The 24737-nt window shown below is 43.4% G+C and overlaps 1 protein-coding gene across 4 annotated transcripts in view; it reads right to left on the minus strand.

Moving 5' to 3' along the window:
• HOMER2 (homer scaffold protein 2) overlaps positions 1 to 21411 on the minus strand; it is a 42146-nt gene extending 20735 nt beyond the window's left edge. For all 4 annotated transcript variants that reach the window (XM_039722859.1, XM_039722857.1, XM_039722858.1 and 1 more), the window contains exons 1-3: positions 21371 to 21411; positions 16294 to 16450; positions 772 to 903 (exon numbers count right to left, since the gene is read on the minus strand). In XM_039722859.1, coding sequence (XP_039578793.1) covers positions 772 to 903; positions 16294 to 16450; positions 21371 to 21396 — 315 coding nt within the window. In that variant the 5' untranslated portion in view covers positions 21397 to 21411. The remainder of the gene's footprint in view (positions 1 to 771; positions 904 to 16293; positions 16451 to 21370) is intronic.
• Between the last annotated feature and the right edge of the window lie 3326 nt (positions 21412 to 24737).

Consider the following 24737-nt stretch of genomic DNA (forward strand, 5'->3'; position numbering starts at 1 on the left):
TCCTTTTCTTATTAAAGCACAGGAGAGGACAGCAACCTGAGAGGCTGTGGCATGCCCAAGGACACCCTGCTGAGGTCACTTTTGGAGCCCAGTGCCAAGCAGCCAATGCCTCAGGAGTCAAGTATGTGTGAGATAAGTAGGGCTTTTTACCACACGAACAAACAATCATCTCAGCTGCCTGATAAGCACTTGTCAAGACCACCACTTCAATGACAGAGGAGTATTTTCAGGTGCTGGTTATTCACAACAAGAGGCTGCTCTAGCCTTTACAAGCCTGCTCATGTACCCAGTCCCTAGTCCAGGGAAGTGTTTCATTCATACCAAACTCAGGATGAGGGGTTTGCTGCTAATGCAGAGGCAGCTTTGTCAGCAAGCCTGACATCAGCTCTCCCTGGCTACTCATCCCCTGCCAGCAGCAGCAGTGAGGGCAGCGTGTGCCACCCACAGGCAGTGGCAGTTCCAGAGATGGCAATTCTGGTAATTCCAGAGATGGCAGTTCTGGTAATTCCAGAGATGGAAATTCTGGTAATTCCAGAGATGGAAATTCTGGTAATTCCAGAAATGGAAATTCTGGTAATTCCAGAGGTGTTAACTCTGGTAATTCCAGAGACAGTAACTCTGCTAATTCCAGAGATGGCAATTCTGGCAACTCCAGAGCTGAGAGACCTGCATTGCTGAGGAGACCTGCAGTAACACAGAGGTTGGAGATGTGCCAGGCTGCATTACCAAGAAGCAGGAGAGCCTTGGCAGCCATGCAGTGAGCCCTGTTACCTTTGTCAGCTGCTGCTCAGAGGGGAAGCCCAGCCCGAACACGGTGTTGGCTCTGCTGTCTGCCCACTGCCCAAACTTCTGTGACGTTTTGGTGAAGGTCATGTTGGGGGTGATGGTGCTGTTTATGATCACCTGGTCACAGACAGAGCAGGAAAAAAAAAGAATAAAAACGTGCAAGTCACATCGGAAATGCATATCCTAGCAACGGTATCATCCAAAGCAATTAGCAGTCTAAATTGGGAAATTGCTGTGTTTAGAAGATTTTTCGTTCCAAAATAAAACAGTTGTTTTCTTGTCTTCATTCTTGCAGGAGTTCTGATGCTTTGTCTTATTTTTCAAAGTACCATCACAGCCCTGCAGTTAAACGTGGCTGCAGGAACATCACTGAACTCAAAGCAGGGTCAGGAGGCACAAAACTGCCCTGGCAGAAAGGCAGATGCAAAATCCTTTTATTTTGCATTAGGAAGCCACACAGCCACTGCCCCAGGAGGTGCCTACTTGAGCCCTCCAAGCAGGGCATCCCCCAGTAACACCTGAACTCAGACCTGAAGGGCAGAGAGATATTTCTGCATTTTTCCATTTGTCTCAGGCCTCCACAAGTAGGATGCCAGAGACATGTCAGAAGTTTCAAACAAAGCCAGACAGTAAAAAGCAAGACAAGGAGAAGCTGATAGCTTAACAGGGAGTTTAACTTGGGAGGGTGGTGAAGTGCATCACATGCAGTATCAAATTTGGGCCTTGGAACAAATACATGTTAACTAATATCTGCTTCACCAGCAACCCTAAAAGCAACAGTGGTTCTTGTAACTAAAGAAATAGCCAACAAGAGGAAGGCTGGTGGATGAAGTCTCTGAGGAACTTAATGGAGCAAATATAAAATGTAATCTTGCTAAGAGGAATGAGTTATATGGTAGTTCATTATCAAAAATCTTAACTTTATTTTCAAGATACATCATTATATTAGTCTAGCGACTTCTTCCCCTGGAAATTAATTCATGTACAATGTTCTTTCTGCTAGCAGAACAAGAGCTGTCTTTAGTAATGCGTACCATCATTTCCAAAATGCAAATTATGCACTAATTAAGCCCAATCTGTGGGACAGTTTAATTAACATGATCAGGAAGTATCCTGGCAACATCATTTACTATGTATTCCAAGCAGTTTTTTTCCTAAGCTATCATTTACATTTAGCAAAAAGTGTGAATTAAATTTACCAGAGGAAGATCCTCACTTGCTTCCATCCCCTCCCTGACTTCAGACCACTGTGCTGACACTTTCATTTGCTTTCTTAAAAATTGCTCAACTTATTTCCCTCCTTTTGCATCATCACTTTCAAACAAACCTATGATTTTCTGCCATTCCCCATCACTGGAAGTTTCTCCAGAATCAAGACAGAGGAGAGCCAGGTGAGTGGTACCCCTGAAACTGTCCTTTGCATGGGAACAAACAGAGCAAGAAAGGGGGAGAGGTGACCCTGCAACCAGCACAGGTCAGCATCAACAACACAGAATCAGGGGCTGCTCCATCCCTGGAGTGTCCAAGGCCAGTTTGGATGGGGCTCTGAGCAGCCTGGTCTGTGGAAGGTGTCCCTGCCCATGGCAGGGGAGCTGGAACACAATGATCATTCCCTTCCAGCCCAAACCACTTTTTCATCAGCTCTCAGGGTCACACATCTCCTTGAGGGGCCAGTGCACAGCAGAGGTAGGAGCAAAGCTGCCCAGATGTGTTCTCCTCCAGCTAAGTTGTGCCACAGGAACAGCCAACATAAAATCTAAATGTCATTTCAGTAATGTAAATTAAAAGAAAATCAGAGATTTTATGTAGGGGTTTGACAATGCAAAGGGACTGTGATAATACAAGGACTGTATGGTACAGAGAGCCAAAAGAACAGGAGGAAAAGCTACCACCAACCCCAAAATTCAGGGTGCTTTCCAGAAACTTTAAAGTGCTATATGTATCTTTCTGTTTTTAAAAAATCTTACATCAGACAGATGAACCACTTGCAAATGTCTAGCTTCTCAAGTTACAGAATTTATTTTAAAAACTAAAAACTTCCCAGAAATTTCAAGTCATAGAAAGTATTATTTCAGTCCTGCTGTGCCTATCAACTTTGAGATCTGGGGGAAAAAAATAATACAGTGACCAGTTTGACTGAAAGGCAAAAGCTTCACTCACTGATAGCTGACCCTGAGTAGAATAAAATTTCTCCATACCTCCTACAAAAATCACTGAGAAAATACAAACATATTAAAAAAGCACACTAAAGTTATCTTTTACAAGACAGTTCAATATTATGAGACGTGATAAAAACAATAATGAAGGCTGCAAACTTTAAACCAAGAACACCTTATTGAGCAATGAAATGCACTACATTAGCTGAGCACCTTAGAAGTTAGTTGTTTTTTTTTATGGCCAGTGGAGAATCCAAGGAAAGGTGAGCACACACCTCCGAGAAACTGACAGTTCAACTGTTAAATTCATAATTAGCTGCTGTTAGTGAAACTGCCTGGAAGCTGTCTCTACCTTTCCCCTTAAATCCTCCTCTGCCAGTCAGGCACTCCAGAAATGCTGCATTCCTACAGAGAAGTGAAAACCTAAGTAGAAGCTTAGGAGATTAAATCAGAGCTCATGTTTCTGTGAGTTCAGAAGAGATGGATGCTGTGGGCACATCACCTGCTCCTCCTGCCCATCCTCACCCCATCTGTACAGTCACTCCCCAGATCTGGCCATCATTTCAGAGCAGTGACACCCCACTGGCAAGGGAACAACCACGTTGGCTGTGTTCAGGAGAAAGAAAGGGTGCTGTGATATCAAAGAACAATGAACACTGAGGCTGGCAGGTGCTCCTGCCAGGTAACCCAGCCTGTCCCCACTCCTGTGGCAGGGTCACCCTTGGCTGTGTGGGACCAGGAGGAGAGTGCTCCCCACCACTCCTCCATCCTCTGGGCACATGGTCTCAGCTGGGGCAGGAGGCAGGGGGAAGCATTTGTGACCACCACAATGGGAAAGGTCAAATAAACCGGGAAATTTTTCTTTTTCTTTTTTTTGGTGAAAGTATGAGCCAGAATTTTCAAATTTCAAAAGAAGGCAAGAAGTAAAAGGGCACTATTTTGCTGCAGGCAGGATGAGCCACCAGGCTCTCTTCCACCCCTACCTGCAATCCAGCATGATAATTCTATAAGAAAAGGCCACTCATCAATTCAAATGAGCCCTTATGGAATACTTTGCATTTGGTCCTCATTTGTATAATACACACACAATGAAATTCCAGCTGCACCATAAAATGGAATAAACTTGTGGACTTTCATCCAGGATAATGGATTCAGAAGACAAAGTACTCTCTAATCAAATGCAATCAATCCCTGAAGTGGTTAAAGAGTTCTCCCTAAAGACAAAGGCAAAGAGAAGTATAATATAATAAGCACCTTACAGAATAAGAAACCCATTCATCATACTCACTTGTCTACATGTGGTTAAAATAAAATCTGCCTTTGTGCTCACCTACATGCAAATGTATCAGATGGCAAACATTCCTGATACACCTGCATGAGCCAAGCAAAGTCTCATACTAATTTCACCTCCTTTGGGAGAAAATCAAACCTGAGAGCTAAATTTTTATCTGAAGGTGACACAGAAGTATGTTCACAGCACAAGGTAGTGCTACCTCACCCAGAAATGACTCCAGACATTTAGGAACACACTGGGTGCATTCATCAGATAAAAGTGAATGCAAATAGGCTGGTGTAGAGCAGAACATTCATGGGCTGAAACACACCCATCCTGCTGCCTTCCCACGGAGAGAAACTGCCAAATAAATCAAGAAGGAGGAGGTCACAAGACGCCCTGAGTGCGTAGAAGGAGAAAAACGTGCTGGCAGCTCCTGCTGCTCATAATGTATGAGCAGAGCCCACAAATGCAGCTGCTGCTTCTTTTAGGGGAACACTCCCAGCATGTGAAGGGCTCCACTCCTGCACACCCTGTAGCACAGCAGTGCACCGAGGGGAAAAGCCCCTGTGGCTCCTGGAAATGCACTTCCCCAGGTAACACAAGGTGAGCAGGCACGCTGGCAGCTGGGGCACACGGGGTTTGCCAGCTTGGCTCCAGTGCACACCCTGATGCCATCAGCCTTGCCAGGCTCACAGGAGGGAAAGGCTGAGAGAGAGCAGCTCCAAGGGGAGGAGAGCAGTGAGTGCAGAGGGCATCTGGCACAGCCACTGGCACAGCCCCCGGGAGGAGGAGGAGGATGGACACGCCGGCAGGAATCTGCCAGGACACGCACCCAAGGGGTGATGAGCCATGTCAGCTAGCTTCTCTACCTAGGAAAATACTGAAAAAACAGCTATGAAATAGCTAATAAATGTATTGGCCAATGTATTTTCAAACTGGTTTAAATTAAATCAGAAAAGGACACCTCATTCTGGGACAAGAGTGCCAGATTAGGAATTATTCTGGAATTTCCCCTTTAAATTCACATCACCTGTTACTCTGAAATAACCACACCTCCAGAAAAGCCCCAAGGCTCCAAGCCATAAGATCTGCTCCTTAAGACTATACGAAAATCTCCCCATTTCATTTTCACACCTCTGAATATGTGCTTCCAGTTTGCAGCCCTTGTGAAATTTAATTTCCTCAACCCACCAGGCTGCTAATCTTCAGTAAAGATGTATCCCAGTCTAAAAACAGAATTGCAGAAGGAAAGAAGCTGCTAATCCTCTGGCCATAGCTATCACAGGCTCAGCAGGTTCTTCCAGCTCATCAAGTCGACATGAATCAGAAGGGCTTGTGACACAGGATGTGAAGATGAGGAGTCAGAGGTGGATTTACAGACAAATTTTATTCCAAATATTCAGCAACATTTCTGTGGAATTAGCCCACCTACATTTCCATGATCTGTATTAGCCTTTACACTATCTACCATATTTCCTACCTGTGCCTCTAGACAGAATGGGAATGACATCTTTTCACCAGGATATCACTGGTGATAAACCACTCATCTCATTTCTGGTCCTAGAAAGCCTGTGTATACACACACACACATTTCACAGGATATCACAGGATAAACCACTCATCTCATTTCTGGTCCTAGAAAGCCTGTGTATACACACACACACACACATTGTTAATCAAGACAGTGGCAATAAAGGGAAAATAGATTCCCTTGCTGAGACCACCAAGCTTTGTAAAGCCAGGGAAGCACAAAGACACACAAAACCAAGAACACCAATGGCACTTGTAGCTTTGCTTTATCTGCTGCAGCTGACATGGCACGTTTCCTGGGAGAGGCTGAGGGTATGGAATAACTGGCCTGGGAGCACTGCAAGTGCACATCAAGAAGAGCTCAGAGTTCCTCCACTGTGCTGCTCCCCTTGGAGCACGAGGGGCACAGCCCAGCAGGCACAGCTGGCAGCAGCCACTGCCAAGAATTCCTGTTCTACACAGTTAGCCAGGACAGCAGCTATTTCACCCAAAATCTCCCACTGCCACACCAGGGGCTGCTGCTGGAGGTGGGAGTGGAGAGGAACCGCAGAGGTTCCTGCAAAGGGGGAGGCACCAGGACATCCTGCAAGACACACAGCACTTGCTGCAGCCCTGGGCATTTCCCTCCCATCCTGAGCTCCCTCTGCAGAAAAGAGACTCCTTGCATGGGTAAAGCCTCTCGTGTGCTGCTGCTGCTTGTTTTATGGGGAAAAGGGCCATTTCCACACTTGCACATAGTGCTTTTTTTCTCTTAAATTGCTTTGCATTCCCAGGATAATTCCATGAATTATGAGGTTCATTTTTAACCCTAAAACCCAACAAATCAAAAAAATTCCCATACAATTTTTGTCCTTCTTCATAAATAGAGATGTAAAAATAGCCCCCCCAATAAAAGGACTAATAACTGTTTTTCCTCTGATAAAATACCTCTGTTGCAAAGCCCTCACTAAGAGCCTGTCTAAATGCAACAAAAGTGGGTTCATGATTGTGTGAATTCTATTAAGTAAATCTCCTGCTACACCTACTCCATTGCTCTTTTTTTTTCCCCAGGTAATTAACATCTCTACAGAGTTGGCTTCCCACCTCCTCCATCCAGTCTAAATCTCTAAAATCTCCTATTTTTGCTTTGACATCTGACTAGAAATTTTTTTTTCTTTTAGGCACAGCACACACATCCACCCACCCACACGATTCAAAGCACCAGCAGCTGTTTCATGAAGAAAATCTACAGCAAGGGTTTTTAAACCCTCTGGAACAAATTGTTACCCAGGAATTTCATGCAACAATTTACAAAATATATAAAGCAAGATGCTTGCATATTATTTTCATATGAGAAATAAGATTCCTAACTTATCACAAAAAAAGGGAGAAGGATACAGTGGAGACTGTTTTTTTTTCCTAGTGACTAATATTGGGGTGAGGGAAAAGGCTGCTTTGACTACAATTATAAAAAATTATAAAACTTCCCATAGACATATCATATTTACATTTTGGAAGATTCAATAAAAGCATATAGTCTTTGTGTGCAGTATAACCACGTCCCTAAGTTAATTATTTAAGCACTGATCATTTTCTGCATTCTTCAAGTTTCTGACAACAGCCTCACTGAAGCCTGAAGGTCCCTCCTGAAAGGCAGGAATGGCACAACCACACAGCATCAATAAAGACTCTTCTGTTCTTTAACAACCTACACACCCTGGGAGTGGTCAGCAATAGGACAGCTTAGTTCCCCTTCAAAACCTGGAAAAACTGTCCCCTGGCATGAGCAATGGCCATGATGGACAGGTATATTATTTTTAGGAGGTAACAGGACGTCCAGGTTTCTTTACAAAGACACCACATGGTTTCAGAGACCTCTCTGGCACGTTCATGACACTCCAGTCTGGTGATCAGAAATCACTCTGAGTGGGCCAGTTACTGAAACAAACTTTTGGCACAGCTTTTCTGAGTAATTTTACAGAGGGGTTTTTTAAATGAAATATCTACCAGAAAAATCTATCTTCCCTACTTGCTGGTAAGTGCTGCAGTAAGTGACCCTTATCATGGATTTATATCTTTTCTTTTTAGTGAGTAACAAATTTCATTTCTGCAAAGGTCTTTGCAATCTTGTGGACTCAGCTGTGTGTGGTCTTTCCAGAGCCAGTGACACACACCCAACACACACAACAAGCAGAAAAATGAGCCAGATAGGAACAAACAGTGGCAGATGTGCTTCTGCTCTTCTGTCAAGGATACAGCTGTTGACAGCACTCTGGTATGTTTTCTCCTAAGCTTACTAACCAGCTTTTGAAGGATTTAGTCCCAGAAATAATCCAGGAAATGAACTGAGAATTTTTCACATTTCGAAGTTAATAACTTGGAAAGAGATTAATATAGAAATGTTTAAGTGGTATGAGATCTACAGCTCTAGACTTTAATTTTTTTTCTAAACCACAACACAACCTCAGGAGATGGTCATGATTTCTGGTTGATTCAATCTCAAGTGACCCACCAAATTTCCTGGCATTTACCTTGCTCCCTTTCTCAGCTTTTGACAAGCTCACTTTTTCATCTGGAGTTCTAGGTGGTTTTCTGTGCAAACATTTTTAACTTTTCCTTCTACTCTTGGCTCATTCCCACCAGTATTACTAGTTCTGAAACTCCTATTGCAGCTAAGCCCTAACCATTTTTCTCATCCTCTGAATACTCAAAGACCTGTTCACACAAGTGCACCCAATAAAACCAGTTCTAGCTATCTAAACCTGTCTTAGCAACTGTTGGACAATTCTCCTGCAGACACAACTCCAGGCAATGTCCTTTCCTCCCAGTTATTAAACCTGCACCTACCCTCAGCCTGAATTTCTGAATACTTGATATCACCTTAAGCAAACAAAAGATGATGCAAGTGAGAAGTCTCATCCTTGGCTGACAGCTCTGCTTCTCCTTTCTGCTCTATTTCTCCCCCACCAAATTCCAAAGAAAATGTTCTCAAGTTTGAATGTTTTAGAGAGAAACCAAAACTCAAGCAGCTTTAATCAAGCCAAGCACACCCCTAGCACAGACACCACAAATATTTTCAGACCATCAGAGACTGTTGTTTGCCTCAATTTCATTCACTCTTCCTTCCAAGATGTCTTTGAGAGGAGAATGAAGTCCTGGTGTGTGGAGCAGAAGGATCCAGCACACACCTCAGTGTGCTCACCCCAGATACTGATCCTTGTTAAAATCTCCATTTCCTTTCCTTCTTGAGCCTGTCCTACTCCAGCTTCCCCCAACCCCAACATTCCCATTTGCCTTTCACACTCCACAGGTCCCTCTGGAGCTCGGGGCACACCCCACACCCCACACAGCCCCTCCTGCCTTGCCCTGGCTGCAGGGCTGCTGCCCCAGCCCCAGAGAGGCAATCCCTGCCTAGGAGGCATCAGCATCACCCACTGATGGCAATTTCTCCTTCAACTGAGAGTTCTCTCTGAATAATCCCAACTGAGGCTAAAAAAAAAATCTGGAAGTTGCACCACCACAACTCTTAACACCTTTAAATGAAATCAGAAAATAGCTATTAAAAGAATTAATTATTTACTGCAAGTTGTTTCACTGTCTGAGTGAAGGACAGCTCCAGTGTAGGTTAGGCTGGTGGGCTTTGCCTCAGGCCAGGACAGATGTTCTGCTCTCAGTGTGGTCATTGTAGAAAATGAAGGAGAATTCTCTACAAAAGGAGCAGCTGCATCTCAGGGAGCAGTTTGATCCAGCTTCAGTAGTTACAGAACAACATGACCAAAAGGCACCACAAAAAGCAGCTTGAGAGTCCTCAAGCATCTTTTACAAAGTCTTTTGTTTAGCACCACTGGTATCAGAACACGTCTCCAGCAGATGAGCATCGTTCTCCAGCAAGGCCAGGGAAATCTGAACCAGGAAAAGCACAAAACACACCTGGTGAGACTGATGAAATGACACCAAGTTATGTATATACTGTTAATTCAAAGTTAGTTTGGATTAACAGTATAAACACACTGATACTATTGTGGTTCTGTCTCAATAGAATTTGTCTATCCTATTCTTATATACTTTATTATCTGTTTGGGGTGGTCCTGTGCAGAGCCAAGAGTTGAAATTGATAAGCCTTGTGGGTCCTTTCTAACATAGGATATTTTATGATTCTGTGATTACATAATGCATACAGGAAATCATAAACCCACAACTAATGTTTTTACTTAATAGTCATCTCTGTAGGATAAATCAATGAGATGTTTATTGTAACATGCACACAACTGTGCATGCTGGAAAACAGGACTGTGCACTGAAATTGTATTTTACACCAAATTTTGAGTATAATTTTTATATAGGGCATGAATTAGTTCCATTTGCTGACTCTGGTATCATCTACAGTACTTAAATTCACGTTGAAATTAGCCCAAATAGCTCATGAAACAACACATTACGATAAAGAGGGGATGAAGGCCATCAAATATGCTTAAATTTCTGTATTACAGTAATCAGCCAGACCAGTTCTGGAAATCTTCTTTCACAACATATGGGCAGGAAGGCACAAATACTGGATCAGTGAAATCAGACCTCCAGAGGTCAAAACCTGGACTCCTCTGCACTGGTTTGCCCTAATGCAGTGCCACCCTTCAGCAGTGCCACATGCTGCCTTTTGAGGAAAGGTCACCAGAGTGTCACATGCTGCCTTTGGATGCAAGGTCCTTTCCATGCTGGTTCTGTGTCAGACACCACAGTAATACTGAGCTCACACTGCTCCCCCCACCCCAGCCATGTTTTATGGCTGGCACACTGTCTGGGACCACCAGAAAAGATTTCCCACCCAGCCTGGAAGAAACTGAAGGGCAAAAACAGCACGGCAGAAGAAATTTTAATCTCTTGGTGGAAAAAAAAAGCTTTGAGAAGACAGAATAAAAAAAAATTATTTTAATCAGATTTTACTAGCAGGGATTCTCTGGAAATCATAGTCCTGCCAGTGCTGCAGTCAGCAAAATAATTTTCAGGGTGAGGAGTGGGACCTCTTGGCATTTGAGCAGGCAAAGGGCAGCTGGCTGGGACTCCAGCAGCACCACACTCCTGGGGTACAGCACACAGCACTCCTGACAAGCAAGGGCCAGAAATAAAACTAGGGCAGGCAAAACTAGAAATCAAAGAATCTCCCTCCCTTTGACAAAACAGACACAAATTCCCTCAGCCACACCTTTCATAGCATTTCAGGATTTATCTATAGACATTAAAAGAAAAGCCAACACACCACTCTGTAAGGTCACTTTTAATTTACTTTTACATGCCTTTATCTTTGGCTACCCAAGGCTGTAAAACACCTCTGTAGTTCCACTACAAAACTATTAAACCTGAAAAATTGGGTAGTTAAAAAACTTAGGTATTTAAGAGAAGGCAGGCATTAAAAAAACCCAAAACACCCTATATCAGTGCACTTAATGCATCGGGTGCGGGGTCTGGTGAGCACACACTGACACGCTGAATGCCAAGTGAGAAGCCAATATTTTGATTGTTGCTGCCACACATTATCACAAATCATACCCATGAGGTCCTAGAGGCAGAGTTAAATGCTGCCACACCAACGCAGACCCCTGGTGAGGTACACACTGCCAGAAGCCTTTTATAATTCAGTGCCAAAAATTTTGTAATATATAAATTACTTGGTAGGTTTTTTTTTCCTGTGAAAGAGTTGCTGTTGGTTTAATGGCTGAATTTACGTCAATGGAAGAAAAAAGAAGAATGAAAATATCTAGTCAGATAAAGGAATTTCATCTGTGGTACCATACCCTGTAATTGTTTTCTTCTGAAAGAAAAGATTCTGAAATCTAAGAGTCACCTTTTGGCAAAATACTCTAGGATATTTTTAACAACTATGCCTTAAAATAATTCCTTTTCCATGGGCAAAGAAAAAGATCTGTTTTGAGCCTCTGAACACATCACTGGAAGAACTCAATTTCCTCTTTGTGTGCTGAGGACACCTGCCTCCAGTCGTGACAAGAAAAGTGTGGTTATAAAGAGGTGGGCAGCTATTACATTAGGTAGCAATTAGTTCCCTGGGACAGGAACTGGGAAAGCCAGGAATACATCAAATATTAGCAGATTTACATAGCAGCCCTTCTTACCTCCCTAAATATCTGCTGCCACAGGCTGCTGGGGCTGTGTCCCTGCCAGCTGCATTGTCCTCAGTAAATCACACTGTCCCCTGCTAGATGCCACTTGATCAAACAGCTTCATCACACCATATAATGTACTGTATTCACTTTGGGGAGCACCATGTGAATACTGATTGGCAAAATTTGGCCCATATTCTTATCCTTACTAATTGCAATTTACTTCAGAAACAGACCCACTGATTTTGCTTTCCCAGCACTGCAATTTTTCTGGTTCTCTCTTCAATACTTTCACACACTTATGCCCAACTTAGCTGCTGATCTCCAATATTCGAGGTAATTATCAGGTAATAAACTCTTAAATGAACTAGTAACTGGGAATGAGTGTCAGCTGACTGGCTTTTTCCTCTGAAACACCGTCTTTATTTCTTTATCATGTATTTCTCACAATCACTCTCGCAATGTAGTAATTTTTTAAAGCCTGATTTTAATTTTTTTCTAGTCATCTGTTTAATCATCTCTCAGAGACAACTGGGGACTGGAATCTGTGATGACTCTTGCTGTGTCACTTCTCTTTGCTGCTGCCAGCTCAGTATGTCTCACTATGCACTTTATTGCTGGCTATTAATTTTTAAGCTAGCTTTATGTTCCTTATTAACAGCTCCTTTCTCAAAAGAGAAAAATGATGTTGCTGCAATCCCAAGTTTTACAGAAATACAACAAGAACATCTGAGAAGAGGGCAGAGGCTTGTTTCTAAGGGATTATATTTCCATCTCAAATTCCTTTCCCTCTTCTCTATACTGTTTGGATAACAGGTAATTTCAGTTTATAAAAAATAAATAAACCCACCAACCAGGGTACTACCATGCATTATTCCTGAGGATGACAGAGGCTATTGGTCTGCATAATTTTCATACTGCCAAACTTCCTTTTTGCCTCCAAAAGGCAAGCCAGTGCAGGTCACTTTTAATGAGAAGCCCTGTGTGTGGCTTTCCCCACACACTGCACAGCAATTGGGCACTTACAGTTCGTGCTCTCCCTGCATCATCACCATATTTTGTCTTCTTTCAACAGGGCTGACTTTTGCCCACAGCACTGGGCACTTTCATATGGTGAAGTCTCCTGGCTGCCTCATTAACTCTGAATCAGTGTGTGCCCTTGCATTTTACTGTATCATTTCCTCCAGCATTCATTATGCTGCAGTTAGCCTCTAGCTAGAAACTTCTTAAAACAGGATGAAATTACTTGCTTAACAACATACAAGTCAATTATAAGGCAATTAAAAGATATACTGATCTATTCCTTGTTTGGTCATGGCATCTTGGTTAAGATCACAGCACATTCTCATATGGCATCTGTGAAATCTTCTGCTATAAATTGTAAGCTCCTGTCCACAGCACCTGTTTTTCTGTGAAAGACACAGGAATTAGAAGAGCTGCTGTCTTTAGCTTTGCAAACACGAGGAATTAAAGTGGTACAAGCAGTGTTGAATCCAGGGTTTCCTCTCTGGAAACCAGAGGCAGCAGGGCTTCATTCCCCAGGTATTTTAATGGATTTGTTATTGGGATGGGAGAATCTGAAAGCAACCTGGCACCTGCAGGCATATGCTGTCTCCTGGCTGGCCTGCATACTGGATTCCTGAACACTCCTCTGCAAGGGAAGAGTCAAACTCCCTCGACTTCACTCTGCTTCCTATCTTTGCCCTGCTCTCTTTCTGTTCCATTCTCCTCACCACCTCCATGTGCAGCACCCAGACTCTCCTCCCCTTCCCCAAGGGGTAAAACAAAGGCAGTGTTGCTCTGAACCAGGCAGCTCCTCTGCCAGCCAGGCTCACAAACTGAGTTTCCAACAAATGTGGGTACCTTAAACACCCTTAAACACACATGCTCAGCAGTTCCCTTAAGCCCATTGCTAAATCCTTCTGCTCCCCTCTGCCCTGCACGCCGGGGCTGTGGGGACAAGGAGGAGATAGGGACAGGCTGCACCTGCTGGGACTGAAGGACAGGGCACTGCTCAGGGTCTGGACCTTTGAGGACAGCAGCAGCAGCCTGAGGAACCACTCCTGCAGGATCACAGCCCATCAGGTCAGTGCTGCACCAGGAGGGAAGAACTCTCCAGGGTGACACTGCCCAGCCTGCCCTGGCTGCCACAGCAGAGCTCACGGGCTCCAGCAGCTCCAGGCTCCTCCACACTGCCCAGGGGAACATGCTCAATGCTGCAAGTAAAATCAAGCTTATGCAACCAGGTGATGACCAATATGTAAGTGAAGCACCCTCTATTCTTGATCTCTTCAAAATATTTTTATCATTAGTAGGTAATGTCAACATAAGGCAAAAAAAAAGAACTCCAAATAAATCCAATATCTTCATACAAGTTGGATTTAATTCCTCTGCAAGCAAATGTGAATGATACATGTTTGTCTAAAATAAACTGTTAGAACAGCCCCTTTGCAGAGCAGAGAAGGATGGAGAGTTGAAAGAGATACACATTCTTCATCACTGCCTTCCTTCTAGGGCCAAGTCCCTCCAATTTATTCAGCTTCAGCTTTTTTGTCCTTAAAGCAGACATAACTTATGCCCACAGTGATGCTGTCACATTAATCCATCTGGTATTTGCCAACACATGGAAGACTATTCTAATGAGATGTACAGAAAGCAGGGCACCATCATCTGAAGCTGTCTATATTCTTCCTTACAGTTCTACCCAGTTTCATTTTTGCCTGGAAAAGTAGGTCAAAACACTAAACAATAGTTGTTTGAAGGGAAAAATGCAACTTTTAACTTCTTTTGGCATAAACACCGGGTTTTTTCCCCAGTTAGCACCCTTAAAATGGACAGGCAGGGTCACAGGACTCTCCAGAGGTGAGCATGAAGGTAACATCTATTCTTGACCTGTTCCTTAATCAGCAAAGATTCAATACAAGAGGAATAATTTATGTGGCCAGCAATTGATTCTTGCTTGGGAAGCCCCAGGGGAGAATTCTAATCATGGCAAGCTCACCTTCCTCTGGGACATGTTAAAATGGGGGGAATGTTCCTTCTGAGTGTCTTGTGAGCAGGTGACAAAGCAAAGCTTGGCTGCCCAGCTTGCTCTGTGCACACACTTTGCAGTTCTGGGCAGGACCTCTGGCTGTGGCCACACGCTGCCCCTGCAGCTCCCTGCCACATACAGTAATTACTTTGTTTTCATTAATTGGTCTTAATGCATGCATGCACAGCCACAAATCAAGCGAGGCACTGCTGCGAGTGCAGCAGCTCTGGCTTGGAAATTGCACTTGCCAGGGCTTGTAAAGCCACCAGGCCACCAGCAGCAGGCTCAGCACCAGCAAATCTGGGGGGCTCAGCTTGCCCAGCAGGGCCCAGGGGCTGGGTGTGCCTGCTGCACACTGCAGCATTCCTGGGAATAACTCACTGGCACAGATCTGTGATGGGGAGATAGTAATGCTGTACTGGTGTCAATGAAACATTACCATCAATTAAAGCAGGCAGGATGGCAGATTTATAAGCCAATATGTAACCAAATATAGCACAGGAGATGTTTGGAAAAACAAGTATGGGAAATAGGCATGACAAATAGAAAAGCTTTATTAAGGGATGATTTCTGTGATCTCTATCTCCCAGAACAGTGATATTTTAACATCCTTATCCAAACAGGAACACAGATAAACAGGCTGTAAACTCATCTTGTTACCCTGTGGCTTGTGCTGTGACAGAAATGACCAATGATTTTTGTACATGAGCAAAATGTTTTTATTTATACCTCTGACTGGGGTCTGCTAGGGGAAAGTTGTCACCCATCAAGTGACTTTGGAGGGACTAATCAGAGGAATAAATGCAGTTTGTAATAAAAACAGTTGTCTGAGCAACCTATTCAGACCAACCAACTTGGATTCTTACAGCAAATACTTGAGCACACTCTCTGGTAATGCAAAACAAATTAACGAAATAGGTTGGGGGAAGAGCCTTCATGCCTAACTTGTCACCTAAGGCTGATGAACTCCAGTGTGAAAGCTTAAGAAAATTAAGTACTAAACTGTAAATAGTTCAGCCAGGCAAAAGTGAAAATGCAGCTGACATTTACATTAAAACCTATAGTCTGCATGTATCTGTCTCCTTGTTTGTTTGTTTTTTAAGAACATTTTTATCACCAAAAAGACCTCAGCCTTATCTACCCTGACATAGGTGGCAGTTTCAGATACCATGCTACTGACTCAATTTGGACACTTAAGGTTCTCAGCTCACTTACCATGAAGTCAAACTCATCCGAGATAAAATCAACTAAGCTGGGAAAAATCACTTTTAGGGTGCCCTGTGTTTTTCCAGTTTACAAGTCTCCCTGATGGATTACATACAAAATGGAGTGTTTGCAATATTTAATGCAGCCCCAGAGTGTGCTGAGGCAGGGCTGACAGTCCCACACTGTCACAGACACGCGCCGGGCCCCAGCTCCTACCTTGGCTCCATCCACACTGATAATCCGATAGCTGTTTCTCGTGCTGTCATAGAAGTAGGAAACAGTTACAGCCTGCTTGCTTGCAGGAACCCAGTTCTTCTTCGTGCTGGGGTCAATTTGGAAGACATGGGCTCTGGTGGTGAAGATGGGCTGTTCTCTGGAATAGGGAGGGACAGGAGAAATGGATGTGTGAGTCTGCGGAAGGTGAAACGTCCCAGAGCCCAGCCTTGAGCAGGCACATTGAAAGCACAAGGCACAGGGCACCTGGGAACCCCCCAAAAAGAAAAGACAGAGCAGTGACACTGCCCAGCCACACTCCAGCCTTGAGTACCTTTCTTTGGCACCACTAAGTGACATTCAGCACCCTGAAGTTACTGCCACAGCCCAAGAAACAACTGGCTTTATTCTCCCTAGGCTAAACTACCTCAGTACCCATCTATTCCTCAAAATATTTATTTCCAGGAAAGGACATTCACATGCAATCTTTCTTCCCTTCCCCATCCACATAATTTGCCAAAAGCACCAAACCCCCCAGCTGGATTTCCTCCTGCTGACACTCCTGTGAACTGCTACCTCCAGCCAGGGCTCCTCTGTGGGTGCACCAAGGACTCCAGTGACATACAGGCATGGTACAATTACTGAAATATTAATCTCTCTCCTCAGAATCCCACTGTTCTGTGGATGTGCATGAAAATTTCATTAGATGCAAACCAGTCAATCAGCCTGGGAAGTGAGGGGGGAAAGAAACAGAACCAAACTCCAGTGTTGGTGCAGACATTGCCTGTTCTGCTCTCAGTGGGTGAAGCAGCACCCTGACACCCTGCTCCTCAACACCAGCCTTCCTCAGATGCTTCTTCTCCTCATCTGCACACAAGGCAGGGGATTTGTTTTACCCTCAATGTGTGACCAAGCAAAGCACACAGAAAAGCAGAGAAGACTCAGGACCAAAAGAACCAAATGTGATACTTATAAAATCATCTAGGTTAAAGATCAGGATTAAGCCTTTCTTAAATGCCATAAAAATAAATTCACCACCAACCATACCTTTAAGCCAAGTTTAGCAGTAGAAGTGAACTGCAAAGCAAGCTCTACTGAGTTGTTAAATGCATGTTCATGCTTTTGGTTTTTAAAAGCTACATTATATAATGTTTTATACCAAGTGTACCACTCAATATATTCTGTCCCATCCAAAATATTACATCATGAGTAGGTAATTGACAGAACTATGACAGGATCCAAAACCAATGGTACTACAATAGAGCTACCACCAAGAAATTAAAATTGAGGGGAGTAAATTTGCAAATATCAAAGAGATGAAGTGATTTAAGAGTACAATTAGCTCAGGAAAGATGGAATAAACTTGCAAAGCCCAGCAAGACCTCAGGTGGGAGAAAATGAAAGAGTGGTTTTCTCCTTGCAAGACTTACACAAATTTCCACATTTTTCCAGGGGCTTGCAGGTTTCTGGACAGACAGCTGTGCTGAACCATGTAAAATACATACTCAAAATAAATTGGAATGACAATGGGACTGTCATATTACAGCTGTCAAAGAGTAGCATTTGCTTCAGTTCTCCCTTATCAGTAACTTGCTGAACCCAGCTCTCATTTCACAGGCCAATATCGATGCCATCCTCAGCTGGGTGGAAAGAAGGGGCAGGTTTCCTTAACATTTCAAATACTTTCCTTATCCATTACACAGGATTAGCATTTTAACACCTACAGAGGCCATGGAGTCTGTCTATAACAACAAACTCATGGAGGGGAAGTATCCCTCAAGCTGTTTACTCTCTTGCAAAATGTACATTTCTTGAGTGAAAAATAATTTTGGATTTTTTTCGCCTTTAAAAAGTTCTATTTTTTCAGTTGAATCTACTAAAACAAGGTAGTACTACCTAATATTGTAGTCTAAATGTTAGGAATTTTCCTCCATAAAAACCTATTCCACAAACAACTTTAATTCTGTTACATTATCTTAACTACACCAGAAAACACTGTTAAAACTATACCTGGCTGCTCTGCAGCAGGGGCAGTAAGCATATAAAGTAAATCTGGAGACAATAAAAGTAGAATGAAGGCAAAGGCCCCACAAATAGCTATCTATTTGTTCAGGAATCTTGACTGAAGCTGCTACTGTTGAAACAGGAGCTGTATACATACATCCAAGTGGATAAATCAATGGATAGTGAAGCTCAGGGCTGCAAATATCCATCTGTTCATTCATTCTTTTGTTAAGAAGTAAAGGCAAAACCTCTGTTTCTAATCCTAAGATCATCAACAACAAAAAAGCCCATCAGCATTTAGTCTTTGTGTCACAGTGACAGCATGCTAGTTGATAAATTATTAAAAACGAGACAATGCAATGCGCAAGCTTAAACATTTTAAATCATTTGAGGTAGCTGATCTGTTGACCTTTAGCTGGGATTCAGATCTGGAAGGGCCAGTTGGATGCTCCAGTGCCTCTGGCCTTCCTGCCATAGGTGGCTCTACAGGTCAGCAAAGCCCCCAGACTGAATTTCTGATGCCCTAAAGAAGAGGAAGCACCCCCAGAACACAACCTCCTGGATTTCCTGGTGTTGCCTTATAATAATTAAAAAATAAGATGCAGTTCTGTGCCCCAAGGAGCCCAAAGAGCTCAGGATCCAGCACCAGGAGCCATCACATTCCCCCACACCACAGCAGGATGGCAAAGCCACCTGCACTGACAAACTCCAGACACAGCTTCAGCACGGGGGAAATGTGCACTGCATCCCAACTCCTCTGACCACTGAAGCACACACAGGCAACTATGAAACTGTGGCACTCAACTTGCAAGTGCAATGCTAAATTAGGTACTTTTAAAACCCTTCCCCATGGCCCTACAAAGCTCCAAATTGAGAATGATTATTCTGTTTCACTTGTAACTTTTCAACATTCAAAAAAGCACTTTACTGGTAGAGGAATGATTTTGTTTTCCAGGGTTCCTTTCCTTTTCATTTTATCAGAGATTTATCAGCTTTTATGATAAAACAACAGCAATGCTGACTGAGCCTGCAGCAGCACATTCTGCATGGCTGGAGCCCTGTGAGCTGGTGCTTCTGTGAGCTGCCAGCCTGCCCGGGGAGCCAGGAGCAGCAGCACTGCCAGCCAGGCTTGGACCCACACAGGAAGGCAAAGAGAATTTATGAATATTTAAAATCTCATGAATTTTAACCAAAGTTGTTAATGATTGATTAAATACTCTTTAAAAAACCCCCGACTGTTTAAAAATCAATTTGACACTACTAACGTCCACTGCTCAGAGTGAAGCGGCTTGAAAAGTCGAACAGGAAAAGTAGAAAATCACACCTAATAATTCTTTACCTGGTAACATAATTTAAGACAGAAAATGCTTTTTCATTATTAAATCTGTCAAGCACATATTATAAATATAATTGCAATTTTCAAGTCATAGTTTTACACATTTTAGTTGACCTTTAATTTCTGTCCTTGTTTCACAAGAGCGAAATCTCAAGCAAAAAACAACCACTCTCCTTTAATGTCATTAACCTTTTCCAAAGAATTTAAAAAGCAAACCACAAGATTCTGGAGCTAACTAAGTGCTTCACAGCTGTGTTAGATACAGTATCACTTTCTGGTTAATATACAACCATGCCAAATTTTACAAGTGTGTGACTAGCTGCAAGCCATGTGTTTTGTATTACTCTTCCTAATCAACGGCAATGAGCTCTCACTTAGGAAAAGTTCAAATTATTTAATTCAAATTTCCTTGTTTATCACTTGAATCATGAGCACAACCAGTGATTTAAATCACTTCAGCTGCAAAGAGGCCTTGCTGACTGGCAGCAGCATCCTCTGGGCTGTGGGATGCCGGTGGCCGACGGAGCCGCGACACAGCGAGCTCCAGCTGGGTGGCACCTGGGACAGCCAGGCATCCTGGATCTGTGTGGGGAAACGTGGAGCCAGCTCCAGACCAGGCACTGCTCAGTGAACACTTCTGTACTACAGCAATCCTTTCTGCTAGAAAATAAAACAAATAAACTTCACGTGGGTGCCTGTGGGATCAGCACCCAGACGCATTTAAATGCACCAAGTGCCCAGTGCACAGCAGGTGGATGCACTGACCATGCAGTAACTGGGAGAAAATAATTTTTGTAGGATCTGGAACATCAAGTATGTTTGTGACAGGAGCTCTGGTACTCCACTGGAGGCAAAACCACTAATTACACATCTTTTAGAACTTTCACTAGCATATCACCTAACATTTCTGGGATAAGGATTCCTAGTTTACATCACAGGATTATTTGTGCTCTCTCCACACTAACTGTAGACAACTTTGCATTAACTGTCTAATTGAAATAAAAATCTTTTTTAAAAGCACATGTCTTCATATATCTGCCATTTGGTGGAGGATGCACATGCCTGCAGAGATTTTGGAATGTGATGCTTCCTGCTACAGCCCAGCATCATGCACACATTGAGTTTATCATACCTGACAGTGCCAGCAGATCTGCAGTGATTTGCTGTAACAAGTATTAAATAATGACGATCTCTCAAGAAAAAAGAGTAGATGCAAATGCAAAATCCTACTTTGTGACATATCCCCCAGCCCTGGTCACAATACAAAAATCTGTATTTTCTAAACACAACATAAAATTGTTGCCAATAGTTATTTGGATTGAACATTGATACTACTGCCTCCCAGTGCACTGAAAAGAATTAATCCTCTATGTACATATACTGTAGTTTGGAGTGCCATTTGTATTTATTTAGATCATGGATGGAGATTTTTCTCCTATTTAAAATACTCATCTTGATGAAAGTCCAGGCCAGTTATGATGCCTAAAAATTACCTGTGAAAATAGTTTATGTATTAACTCCACTCACTTGTGTATACATGCACGTCTCAAACTTTGAAAAACAACCAACAACACCAAAACTGAAGCAAAGGCAGGCCTGTGATGAAGACATAAGTGCTGTGGGGAGAAGTTGCAGTTCATGGTGTCACACACAGCAATTAGCACAGTGCCTGCAGTTTATACACAATATTAATCTTTGCTCCAAGCAAAAATTAGAGTCCATTATCCTCCAACCTGTTACCTCTGTGCATCCAACACCTGTGCCATCTTGGATCAAATCTTTTCAGAAAAAAAAGAGAACCACACAAATGAGTTTCTCAACTGAGGATGAAGTTAAAGGATCCCTTCTGACCTCACTGCACACACTCCAGTTAAGACAAGTGCATCATCCTGTGTTCCAAAGCCAGCAAATGCAGCTGTCTCAGCCCAGTGCCTGAGATTCTGGCACCTCAACACCCATCAGTGCCCAGCTCGTGGCTGGGGCTGGGACCAGCCTGGGCACACTCAGCACGGGCAACACGCAGAGCTGGGGACAGGCAGACACTGAATCTGTGCCATTTTTGGACGTGGTAGCAGCAAACTGGCACTAGGAGAGCAGGCAGTTTATTCCCTTCCCAAATGCCATGTGCTGATGAATCCAGGTCACTCAGATCCCCTCAGCTGCCACAGGCTGGTGCTGGCTGCCAGCACAGCAACGAGAGCCTGCTTCAACTTGCAAGGGTGCAAAACTCAGCATGAGGAGAGCAGGTGGGTAATGGCTCCATTTTACACCTGAGGAAACAGCCACGGAGAGCGAGATGGCATCCCAGGATAACTGAGCCACTAGCAAGCCTGGAAATAAAATTCATCACCTCCTCTCCTCTCTGCAGCTCTGCTATCACTGTCACTGCAGGGCAGTTTTATACCACAGCCACCCAGGGACTGACTGCGTGAATTCAAAAGGCTGAATATTCACCACTCAACAAAAAAGAGTTAATAAATAGTCTGCACAGAGCAGAGGGAAGCTCTCAGTGCATTTGGCAGCTGCTCCTCCACACTGTGCAGGAAGGTGGGATGGGGTGCCTGCAAACCTCCAGCCTGCAGCTCCCATTGGTCCTGCCGTGCAAACAATCCTGCCTCCTCACACTTGCTTCCACAGCAAAAATTACTGGTAAGGATGGAGACATAACCCTGAGCAGTACAGGGCTGAGAGAGAGGGAGGATTTACTATCAGTTGTGAACGGCAGAACTGGCCTGGAGTGATGGGCTGGGCTAGCAGCAGGCAATTGCACCCAGGTTTTGCTGCTCTTTATTCTCTGTATAAAAAAACCCCAAAAATCATGCAGGCACCTCTGAAAGTGCCATTGTCAGTACTCTCCAGTCCAGCCCTTTGCTTCCAGGTGGCATTCCCTTCCCAAGTGGTGGAAGGTACAGGGAATGACTTCTGGAAAACCCTGGCTGCTGGGACAAAAATTACATAGCCCCTAAAAGAGACAGAATGAGAAACAAACAGCTATTTAAAAAACAAAATTTACTCAAAATCCTTCTTTTCAGTCTGGAAATTCCTATTTTACAGGCAGACCAAGCTCCTCATGATGTGGTTGAAGTGCTGAATATGGCAGCAGTGTTAATCAAGAGCAAGGTCATGCAACTTGTTCAAATATCCAGTCATGAGTCTCTGGGGCCCACTTGATATTAAATTTGATATCAACTCACCTTCAGAAATATATGCAATTTGTGGAAAAAAAATCCATCTTTTTAGCTCCCTTCAGTTACAGGCATTATTATTTCAACAGAATATAATTAGCAAAACTGCTTCTTGCATTTTTAGGGAACATAATAGTTCCAGTTACTTAGGAAAAAAAACAGAATAAAACTAGCTAGCTAAAGAATTGTCTGTTAAAAGCACAGACATCACTTAAACTCATTTTTGATTTGCAGCTCAGTAAATCCAAAAAGAATAAATCTTCAGGAAAAAGGCTCTCAGTATGAAAATCACTGTAACATCTGTGAGGTCTCACAACACCACTGTGCCTTTACGAAGCCAATATTCAAATTAAAAGGCTTAACTTGGGCACTGAGGAAGCTCACATTTTATTTTGGGGCCATCTCCAGAGGTCTATTAACCTTTCAAGACACTGTGAATAAACACTCATACACAAGTGACAGGAACTGAGAGGACCCTGAACTAATCCTCCATAGGTAAGGTTACTTATTGGAAAAAAAAAAACAAGTTGAGGCACATGTGTATGAAACTGGTGGTGTAACTCATCATTTCAGAGTTTTCATCTGAGAAGACATTTAAAGGAGATCCACAAATCTGCACCTCAGTAATGTTATCACCCTCCCATTTGCAAAGGCATAAATTCAAACTCTGCAAATAGGAAAAAAATACTTGTACCCTGTGTGCAGGCAGCACCTCTCCCACCCTCGTGACAAGTGGAGCTGGATCAGCACGCCACCCTTCCATTTGCAAAGGCGTAAATTCAAACTCTGCAAATAGGAAAAAATACTTGTACTCTGTGCACAGGCAGCACCTCTCCCACCCTCGTGACAAGTGGAGCTGGATCAGCACGTGAACAGCCCCCCAGAGCCATCCTGCTGCCCTGGACTGGTTAAAGATTACATCCTCTGTATTCACCCCAGCTCCAGCGGAGTTAATGCTCTCAGCATTCCCTCTGTGGCACAATGCTGGCATTGTAATATTTCAGGGAGAAATGCCTTTGTAAATTGAAAGTGTAAACCCTGGAGTGGAGAGAGCAGGTCTCAGGAGCAGGAGCACATTCCCTTCCCTCCCTGCAGTCCCATCCTGGCACAGACAAGGCACAAGGGGATGTCCCAGATGCCCAGCTCTGGATCATGGCATGCCTGCATGGACCAAGGTCTACCCATGCAGCTGGCCTTGGGAAGGAATTTATTATGCCTTCATAAACAAGCAGAAAATTCCTTCAATGCAGTAGTGGAATCTTTATTACTACTTTTAACCCTTTGTACTTCTGCATGGCAGAAGGCTCGGGGTACTTTGAGGTTGTATGGGCTATTTCATATCTACTTACAAAATGAAGAGTAAATGTCAGAGGATATATGATCAAAACACACCATACCTGCAAACAGAAGACTGGAGTGAAAGACCATGTGTGTGCATGTAAAACCCACTGACACCACCAGGGCAGCATCTTTAGGACTTTCTTCTCCTCCCCTGCTATAAGAATTTGCATGGCTGATGAGGATATCTTCACACAAAGCAATCTGAAAAGCTGATTTCAATCAGTGGCGTAATCAAAGCCTCAGTATTGCAAAATAATATGATTAAACACTCCATTATTTCAAACGCCACAGCACTAAGCAAATCCTTGGAGGGGAGTGCTTTTGTGCACTAATCCATGCATGTAATTATCGATATGCTTTCCCATGCCCTATTCAAATGCTCTCCCCTGAGGCTTTTCTTCCACTTACACTAGGGGAGGAAAAAAAAAAAAAGCCAATCAGTTCAGTTTAAAGAACAAGTTGTATAACTCTTTTTGATCTACTGCCTGAAGGATCAAATAAGGAATTCTACCAGCTGTAACGTCAGAAGCAAACGATAGGGCCCTGCTTGCCCTGGTGGCCACCACCACGTGCAGGACACA

This window comes from Passer montanus, unplaced genomic scaffold (assembly GCF_014805655.1).
Source record: "Passer montanus isolate IOZ18808 unplaced genomic scaffold, ASM1480565v1 scaffold5, whole genome shotgun sequence".
Classification (NCBI taxonomy): Eukaryota; Metazoa; Chordata; class Aves; order Passeriformes; family Passeridae; genus Passer; species Passer montanus.